This window comes from Typopeltis vanoorti, chromosome 22 (assembly GCF_054136105.1).
Source record: "Typopeltis vanoorti isolate ZY-2024b chromosome 22, IOZ_Tvanoo_1.0, whole genome shotgun sequence".
NCBI lineage: Eukaryota > Metazoa > Arthropoda > Arachnida > Uropygi > Thelyphonidae > Typopeltis > Typopeltis vanoorti.
The window spans coordinates 35,937,570-35,948,424 of NC_143570.1; the positions used below are offsets into that span (position 1 = coordinate 35,937,570).

Sequence of the window (10,855 nt, forward strand, 5' to 3'; positions counted from 1 at the left end):
AAGGAAGGGAAGGAAAGGAAAGGAAGAAGTGGCTGGTTTCAAAGGAAATACAAAAGAAAGCTACAAAAATTCATAAACCAATGCTGCAGATATGTAAAATTTGAAACAGTTTCAATTGTACTTCGAATTTAGTAGCCACAAATTATTACTAATGAAGACCTCTGGAAAAGAACAAATCAGCAAAAAGTCAACTTTGAAATCAGAAAACGAAAATTTTGATGGATTGAACATACACTTAGGAAAGATCATCAACATATCTGTCATGTAGCACTGGAATGGAGATTGACTTTATTGCAATGTGAAAATAAGAGTTTTGCTTAACTAAGACCAATAGCAAGGATAAGGAACTGATGGAAAGCATTTATAGACTTCCTGTTCCTGATGGAATCTGGGAAAGAAGAAGAAAAAAAATGCATATATACATGGCTGCTTAAAAATGTCATTAAACTATTACATATATCTGCAAGTATGTGTGAGGAAAACTGTAACTCAGTATGTGTAGTGATCTGGAACCTAACAAGTCGTATGACCAGGGTAGGGTATGGCTGCATTCAAGAATCTGTAATCAAGTCTAATATGATGGTATGGCAATTTAAATAGAAAGGGGAGAATGACAGAATAGTAAAACAAGCATTTGAAGCAAAAATTTCATGAAAAATAAAAATATAAGAGCTGACCAAATCAGGGACTTGGCAAATAATACTAGCTTGAAAGAAACTTGTGGTAATAGGTCAATGGACATAAAATGTTCTATAGGACTGCCATGATATCTGGTACACCATTTGTGAGTATACACCAAAAAATGTTGATAAATGGGCATTTGAAATTAATTTAATCATAATACTATAATGAAGTTAAAATGCTACTTGTTACATAATATGGTGGATTTCACTGCTTTGTAATAAATGCACTTTCACATTATCATTATTATGACTATTCAGGTCTAGCAGACCACACCATATATTCTGTATGTAGGATATGATAGGAAAAATCTGTTTAACATGCAGAAGCAAATCCAAGTCCATTACTCCTTTCAGAATTTTATTCAGCCATTAAACACACACCAAACCACAATAAATATGGTTACCTCAGGACTTAAACATAAAGATATATCACTCTGTTCTAGTCACTTTATTGATTTTATATCAGAGGGAAGTATTGTCATCTAATAAACTAAGTTAGAACTGATCCTACATTATGAATATATATTATATTATATTGCGCACAATATAATATATATTATATTGTGTACAAATTTGCAAAAATTCTCTGCAGTCTTTACAAATGCTTGCATTCACATTCACACACAAATTCTATTTTGTCTGAAAATAAATATTGCATCCAATGTAGTAAATTGAATTACAGATTATTTTATGGTTATTTGCTTTCATTTTTTAAGCCTTAAAAAAATGGAGATACTTAAATACAAAAAATGCAGCAATGTTTATTAACATTACAAAAATAAAGAAATACATTAAAGGCCCTCTTTTTTTAAAAAAAATTATTTTCTCTTTTTTTTTTTTTAATCAGGCATTTAAAGCTATTAAAGAAAAGAATGAAGATAATGTAGGCAAGCCACAAAGAATGAAGAAGTTTGAAAATAAGGAAATGGGTTTAGTTCATCAGTATCCTTTATTTTATTTTAAGCAATGTAGGTTGTTTCATTTATATAGTACAATTGCTGTAGCAAACACTAATAACAAACTCACTGTATTATAAAAAAAAAAATATATTGAAGTGTTCTGACACTTAATATAGTGAGTTTATTTCAATAGTTCGTTATAGTGGAAAAACTGTTTTATTTGAATGGTACTGAAAAATATAACAAGCTGTTCATGAAAATCAAAAATAACGCTACTTTGCTTGGGTGTTGCTCAACTGACTTCAGACCAGATAGCTTCCATTATGCGATGGTCAAACATCGGTCACCATCAGCTCTGGATCAATTGTTATACTTAACAACAGAATTTTCTATGAGAATGGGATTATGGATATCTGGCAAAAAGACCTTATTATTGTCTTTCCTAAATCAAGGAAGGATCCAAATCTCCAGTAAACTATCATCTAATTGCTCTGACCAGCTACTTGTGCAAGATTATGGAAAAAAATGTCAACTCTCATCTTTTATGGTTTCTGTATAGAAACAGTCCCATTTTTCCAGAACACAATCTGGCTTTTATTTATATCTATCATTTTACAACTGATCATCTAGTCTGGCTAGAGGCATTCATTAGAAATGCCTTCCTAAATTGCAAGCACATGGTATCAGTTTTCTTTGATAGGGAAAAAGTATACAACTTCTTGGAGATTTGGAATATTGAAAGACCTAAACAGTTTTGATCTCAAAAGACATCTCTTCGTTTTTATCAAGAATTTTTTATCCAACTGAATCTTCCAAGCTTGAGAAATTTAAAATTAAACAAAAACATAGCTTTTGGAATGGCAAAAGGAAATACCATAGTAATTGCTAATATGTACAGTAATAACATAAAGGAATTATTACAGATACATCAACACATATTTCAATAATGAAAAACCAAAACATTGATAAAAAATAAAACCATAAGCCAGTTAGATAATATTACGAGTTGACCAATGGAAATGTTGTCCAAATAAAAATTTTATTACACACATACCAACGCTATATGGTTTATCTCAAGGTCCACAGACCTGGACCCCCCCCCGATGTGCCCTCATGGATGCAATAAATGATCTCACCTACAAATTTGCTCAACAGTTGATATCTAAACTCAACAAGCACATTAGCAAAACATTGTCTGACAAAAAAAAATCCACACACTTTAAACCACTATACAGAACCTTCAACTGGAGGAGAACAATAGCTTAAGGAAATTTGATGTAACTTTGCTTTTCACTTATGTACCAGTGGACAGTGACTAGAGCTCCTTTCCAAAATATTCCCACAAACATTTGCAATCTGTTTTAAGTACTGCTTTTAATGTGGGTATTTTAGCTGGAATAACCAGCATTTGATACAAATTGAAAGTATAGCAATGGATTCCCACTTTCATTTTCTCCCAAAGTATAGCTGAGGTATGTATAGGCTGTCTTTGCCATGTGACCACATGACCTACAAGCTCTTTCAAACTTTTTACAGCATCCCAACAATATCTCCTCCCTCCCAAATTACTTTTACTGTTGAAGAGGGAAAAGAATGGGCTCTAGCCTTCTTGGATACCATAGTTACAAGGCAGTCAATGGGTCCCTCACTTATTCAGTTTATCATAATAAATGTATTCAGATCACCATCTGCCAAAAACTTCTGGAATTTTCAAAACTTTAGCCTCCAGGGCAGAGCATATTTCATCTTTAGGATTTGCAATGCATATGGAACAACAGTCTGTACTTGCAGCATTGTTTAAACAAAATGGTTACTATATAAAAAAAAAAATAAAAAAAAAAACCCTGCTCAACTCCTTTAAAAAAGAATAAATGTGTGTGTGTGTGTGTGTATTGAAGGTACAACAGATATACTGGGCTCACCACTAAAACAACAAAATTAGAATAGGCTATAAACCTCCGAAGTCTCTTCCTTCCTGAGACAAATCAAAGACCTCCAGGATTCTCTCGCCTTCCCTTGTCAATGTGGGATTCACTATTTTGGATAGCTTCCAGGAGGTGCATTTGTAATGATTTAGTAATCTTTCAAAGTGATTGCTCCTGACATCCAGAATAGCATTAGTTTTTTATATCTTAATCATTTCTCATTCTTTTTTTATTGTACTCTTTAATCCATTTCTAAGCTTTTTCAACAGCCTCCAGAACATTTTGCCATTTCATGATATTCTTACCATGACTTTTGTTCAGCTACTTTTACATTCAACTTTGCTTTCTTACATTTTTCTCTGTGTTGGAAAAATTTGAAGTTCATATATTTATATCCTTGCAAACAGCCTCACCACTTGCTTCTCTTCCTGAATGAGTGTTTTCTTTGAAGAACCTGGTTCTGGTTTAAAACACTTTCATTTTTTATCCAATGCTATTTGCATATTATAGTTCACACTCCATTTCTGGAAGCTGTTATATTTGGATTTTCTTTAAAACTTTCTTAGATTTTTTCTTTATGATATGATTATCATAATTAATTGCCACCAAAGTGTTGTTTTGATATTGTTATTATTACATGACACCTCCAAGGATTCCTTGGACTTGTCAAGGGAGGGCACCTATTCTATAACTCTTGGTCTCCACCAACTACAACGAACCACAACTACTATCATCATGTACCCCAACGGCATCTACCGCCCATCACCACCACGTATTTTCACGGACAATCACAAGCATCCATGCCCATGCAGGATTCAAACCTGCAGTGTTTTGGCTAGAGAGTGGATATGCTAACCACTTGGCCAACCAGGCCAGCAAAAAAACAATTATGAAATAATTGTTTCTACCATTGAATTACTTTCATTCTTTTTTTTTTTTTTTTTCATAATCTATTTTACTCCAGGACCAAATAAATAATAATAATGGAGGAATGGGGGACTGATTATAGAAATAATGGAGGGCTGTAGAAGGAAAGAAGCAAAGCAGACCAAGAATTTCATATATATTTTATAATGATGCTAACCAGCATTAAGAGATAAAAAGAAGGTCACAAAACAGAATGTTATGATGTGCCACTATAACTAACCAATCTTTGGATTGATGTGCCAGAGAAGAATAATAACTCTTTCAAATATTTAATATAACCTTGCAACAGACAAGTATAAACAAATATGTTTTTTTTTTTTTTTAAGAATGATTTTCACTTTTATCCTGCTCAAAAGATAAGATCGGTGATAAAAAAAAAAAAAAGTGAAAGTGGTGATCTCTATTTTAAATCTCCTGTATACTTTTTTAATCCTAAACTAATATGAAGATATCACTATCAATGATCATTGTTAATAAGATTTTTTATTTATTTTTTTGTCTCTCCATGTGAATTTCTGTACATCTCTATGTTGGAACATGGTTTTTGTATTCCATGTCCTGAACAAAAATCCATTAGGTACTAAAATTATTATTATTAGCCTTGCCTTTTTCTCCAAATTTACCCAGAACATTTCTATATGTATTGGATTCATTTCTTATTCTAGCATTTAGATCTCCAACAAGGACCAGCTTTTTTCTTTCTGTTTATGTCAGTTGTCTTCTCTAATGATTTGAAAAATCTGTTCACTTCGTAGCATCTCTTGTGGGACAATAGACAAAAATAAATTTCATTGTCCAGTTTCCCATTTTAAAACGTGCCCATATCACTCTACTTTAAATTGCTGATCATTTGAGAAGTTTATCTTCGTGTTTACTGTTGAATCTTTAGCTACTCCTTCCTGATCACTGTTGCCCAAATATCAAGTAACCAAAAAAGCCCATGCGGTTTTCGGTCAAGTTCACTGCAGTGACTTGTTTTATTTTGTAATGGGTTGGAGAGTGCAATTTTTTGTGTGTGTCATAAGGCATGCGTCAGTCAATCAGTGCACTCGAACATAGTGCATACTTTTTTTCTCTGACTTTGAACCTAGTGTAATTTGGGCTTGTTTGCTTTAAGAATTTAAACTCAATTCAAATGCTTCATAGCATCTCTTAAGATATCTGTGCCATTTGAAAAAAAGCGGTAGCAAAACGTACTGCACGGAAATGGTTTGAAAAAATTTGTTTCTGGTGATGAATCACTTGAAGATGCACCAAGCTCAGAGCACTCCTCGTTATTGATGATAATGAAGAATTATGTGCCGCTGTTGAAAATAATGCCACATTAACATGTCAGGAACTTTTACACATGTTTAATGCGAGTGGTAAAACAATTCGTTTACACTTGCATCAACTAGGAAAATCATGAAAACTAAGTAAATGGGTCCCACATGCATTATCAATAAAACAATAAACTTCAAAAGCTATCAATTTGTTCTTCACTTCTTGCACGTCATAAAAATGAGCTGTTTTTAGATTACTTGTGATGAAAAATGGATCTACTCTAACAGAAAGTGAACTTATTGCTTGTCACCAAACGATTCAGTACTGCACACTTAGGCACCGTTTTGTATGTGGTAGACTGGAGCTGGTACTATCCACTACGAGTTTCTTGCTGCAGGCCAAACAGTTACGGCCAAGATCTACTCAACACAACTCGAGCGTGTGCAGGATGAGTTCCTTCAGAAACAGCCAGGACTAGTTAATTGGAAGAAAGTGCTATTCTTACTGAACAAAATATGCAAAACCTCATATTGCAAAACTTACCCATGAGAAGATTTGTGCTTGAGCATGGGAGATACTCCCTCATCCACCATATTCTCCTGAAATTTCTCCAAGCAAGTATCACCTTTTTTTGTCGCTAGACAAGCATATGCGAAATAGATAGTTCTGTAATCAAAGAGCAATTGAAGCAGAGGCTGCTAGGTCTGTTATTTCTAAAGACAAAATGTTTTATATAAAAGCAGAATTTACAAACTTGTGTCTTGTCAGGAAAGAGTTGTAGTTGTGAAGGTGTTTATGTTAATGAATAAAACATTTTATGAAAATTTCTGCAGTTGATTAATTTTTATTGTTTATTACAATCTCACTGTTTTAGTTTCTTATATGCATTGGTAAAATCAAAATCTTCAATAATTGAGTGTAGTTCTTATTTCTCTTTGGAATTCTACTGTTTTCTCAAGGAAAGGACTTGTTAAGAGTTTTTTTTTATTTTTTTATGATGAGGCTATTATAAAGATCATCATCTGAAGTTTTGCTCTTATATTGGAGATAAAATGCTCAGAATATTATCAAAAATCCCTTTACATTTGTGGTGTGAATACAAAATATCTCTTCATAAATGGGACTGACTTGTGGAAAAGAAAGAAATTTAAGTAGGACAGCTATTTTAATGCTCTCTTTAAAAAGAAAAAAATTACAATGATGAAAGCATTTATTTATTATTCTATTTAAATTTTAATGGATGTTTACTTATTAACTTGATTAGGAGGAATTAAATCCTGCTGGCACACACACATAATTGAAACCTCACTGTGGTTGATGTGATATATAGTTTTTAACTATTTATTATTAAAGTAATTCAAGGAAATGTATTGAGCTATCATATGCCTTGAAATAAATCCTTGACAGCTTCCTAGAGCCCAGTTTGCTCAAGCAGTTTCTGAATTGCAGTTTTTAGGATTCATCAAGCCAACACGAAGAAAGACTGATCACGTTTCCAGAGTCACATGGGGTGGATATTAAAAATACTTCTGTAAATAGTGTTATTATCATGAGAATGTAAAATAATTGATGGTTTTAGTGATAACAAATGTTTTTAATAAATTTAATTTTAAAAATTCTGTTTCAAGATAAGCTTGCTAATATGATTATTGTCATTAATTGCCACCAGAGTGGTGTTTTGTTATGAAATAATTGTTTCTACCTCTGAAATATATTCTTTCTTTTTGTTTCCATAATCTGTTTTACTTCAGGGCCAAAAAAATAACTCTTTCAAATACTTGATATAACCTTGCAACAGACAAGTATAACCAAATGTTTAATATTTAGTTTTCAACATGGGAGCTAAATTTAAACTAAAATGTAGATTACCATTATATACTACTGCTGAACGTTTTTTCGCTTGGTTATGCTATAAATAAGATGCCAAGAAACTAGTTTAAACTTTATCCAAGTGTAAGCAAACGAAGTTTGTGCACAAAGTATACCTTCACAACATGGCTACTTGTATATACAGGCTAAGGACTTCACATCAATTCAATTCCCTTGGTATTCCATTATGCAAAGCACACATCCTTTCATGTGTGTGGATAATGTTGTGCATTATGGGAAGGGCCACTACTCTGGCCAGTTTTGGCCTTTACTGAGATATATTTAAGTGTGGGGATACCTCTCCAAAAACTCTGAGTGATCTACAAGATAACCATAAAGGATTACTGCTAAACTCATTACTTTTGACTTCAGGACAGGAAACTCAGTGGTAGTTCCACCCAGTGAGGCAAAGACCCATCAGTGAGTAGAGACTCTCTGCTCCACAGGAGGAAAGCAAACCCAGTGACGAGCATTAACAAATGTCATCAATGGAATCAAGATCCAGAAGGGATACCAACGTTGAAGTAATACAGAAGTCATATATTTCCCATACACAAGTAGTGAAAAGGCATATCACCTTATTATTGAATTCTTCTGGATCAGAGATAGGTGTTGAAAGATTTTTCACTTTGATACTATAAATTAAAGATGACAAGAAATTATATTCTTGTTTTAAACCGTTATCTAAGTGTAAGCAAAGTTTGCATGTAAAATATCTTCATAGCAGGGCTACTTTTATAGAGAGGCTAATGACTTCACATCAGTTGCCTTAATTCTCATTGATGAGATCCCAATAAAGGTCAAAACCAGTCCGAATAATGGCCTTTCTCATAATCCATAACATTATAGACAGACTGGCAATCAGAGCAAAGGAGAATGGATGTCAGTTTAATGACATCCATTCTCCATAATCGTACAATTTAATAATGGTAAGATCATGCATTTTGGGGTAAAAAGATTACTGTGTACCAAATTGATGGATATGTAGTCCACCAAATTGATGAAGCCAGAGATTTGGGAGTGTTAGTGGGTAGGGAGTTAAAATTTAGAGGGTAAATTGCAAAAGTGGCTAAAGCAACTCATTGGGTTAATTCGTTTACTGAAGAATACCCTGATGAGCAGAGAAAAGCAGATTATTATACCTCTTTATAGAGCATCTTGACTTGGGTATGTGTATAGTGATTCCAGCAGTCTTTTCATGATTCTATACATTCCTGGAAATCCTCAAGGTGACTATGTTGAGCATTTCCTGTGATTCTGCCTGGGTTTCCTTAATTGTGTCAAAAACGCCCTTTAAACTGGAATTTCATTTCTTTTTAAGTGTCTTGCTATTCAGAGTTCAATAAATATTGACAGGAGCATTTCACTTTCTAAATTTATTATTATACTCATTAAATTAAAAGATGTCAAGAGAGTATATGAAAATAAACTTCAGAAAAAAATTTATCAGGATTGTTTATACAAATGAAAAGTATGATGGTATGTTTTAGTGGCAAAGCTTGGTAACACCAGATTACAGCAACACACAATCTGTTTTTGAAAGTAAAGAAGTTGTTTTTTTTACATAATTGAAATATTTAAAATTTCAAAATGCCATTTTTTATTATTTTTTCGATACTATATTACAACAGAAAAAAATATGCATGTATGGATTAACTCACATAAAAATTATAGTGAAGCATACATTCAGTTAATTTGTTTTCCAGCATATTCAGGGATAATAAATAAATAAAAAAATTAAGAACAACAGACATTTTGCTAGCCAAATTGACCAAGTGGAAATCATCTCTGTCACAGGCTTAAATCCTGTTGTGACATAGATAAATCTTTAGATAGTAGGTGATTTTTCACCTTATAAGATAACCACTCTGATTATTAGAGGCCTGAATTGGCTTGTAAAATGTTCATATTTATTTAACCTCTAGAATAGGAATTGCAGATTACACTGGTCAACAAATTCAAAGCTTTTTTTTTGTAACTGAAATTAATTTAGGTGATTTTAATATATTTCAAGGTGCTGAATCCAAAAATTCCACCATGTAAGGATATTTTTTTAAATTACAGATTATGTGCTTTTGTAGTTTTTTCGTGGAATTTGTCACAGTTAGTTATCCTGTTGTTGACTCTTACTTTTAATGCATTTAGAAATAGTTTAAAAATGGAAATGTGGTTTTAACAAACCTGAACCCATCTTACATCAAGGAATATTGTATCACCAACCCAACTCATTCTAATAATGCTCAGTTCTCACTTGCACTAAGTCTTATTTCTTTAATTTATTACACCATATTTAAGAGTTTATGGCTGTAAACAAGTGTGTCCATACATGACACTTGGTCTTGAAACCATTCATGTATTGGTCAGATATATATTTAAAAAATACATTAACCAAAAGCACAGACTGAGACCAAGATAAAAAAAAAAAAAGTGGGCTCACTGTTTTGCACATATTATAACTGATTTTACTTAGTAGATAAAAATGGCCAGTCTATAAGTTTTGAGGTGCCAATGATTTAGAGAGAACCAAATCATGTAACAGATTGTCACTTTAACTATTTAACTAATATATTTGATGAAAAACAAACATTCAGTATGGTACCCAAACTTAACATCTGCCATAAGACAATTGCTTTACTCTAGATTTCTCATAACCCGCTCCACCATTGCTGCTCTTATGGATAATGAGGCTTCGCTTGCAGTTTCAACAAAAAAAGTCATCATGTATGTAATGCTATCAGCAGGTATGTGATTGAAGAGAAAGAATTAAACAATCTTGTTAGATCCTTTATTTTATCTAAACAACATATGCTTGGATCTCATCTCCAATGATGGAACTTATGAAATCCAAAAATGAAAATTTTTATTAATAGAAACCAAAGCATTGACTCGTATTTTCAGAAAAAATTGAATTTATTATTACTATGATATAAATAGACCTTTTCAGAAAAACACTAATTAATTTACTAATTTTGGGATGCTTCCAGAATAGATTTAAAAGGCAGTTTATTGTATGAGAGTAGTAATGATAAGCCTTTCATATGCATTCTTTGGCATGAAATGAAATAAGTATGAAGGAGATATTTTCAGAAGTAATTGCATTATTGCTGGGTAATCAAGGAGGGTTTACAAAATATTGTTGCCTTTTGTGCTTATGGGACAGCAGAGCAACAATGGAATGTTAAATCAAGTAAATATGGCTTCCCCATGAGTTCCATATGATAGGATAACGTTCATCAACTTAAATGCTCTCTTATAATAATAATCTACTTGGAATGAGATGCAGATATTA

The 10,855-nt window shown here is 32.5% G+C and overlaps 1 protein-coding gene across 1 annotated transcript in view; it reads left to right on the top strand.

Moving 5' to 3' along the window:
• Orc3 (origin recognition complex subunit 3) overlaps positions 1-7,316 on the top strand; it is a 283,514-nt gene extending 276,198 nt beyond the window's left edge. Inside the window, exons 19-20 of the mRNA XM_090412057.1 lie at positions 1,531-1,625; positions 7,113-7,316. Coding sequence (XP_090268183.1) covers positions 1,531-1,625; positions 7,113-7,218 — 201 coding nt within the window. The 3' untranslated portion in view covers positions 7,219-7,316. The remainder of the gene's footprint in view (positions 1-1,530; positions 1,626-7,112) is intronic.
• Positions 7,317-10,855: the final 3,539 nt, after the last annotated feature.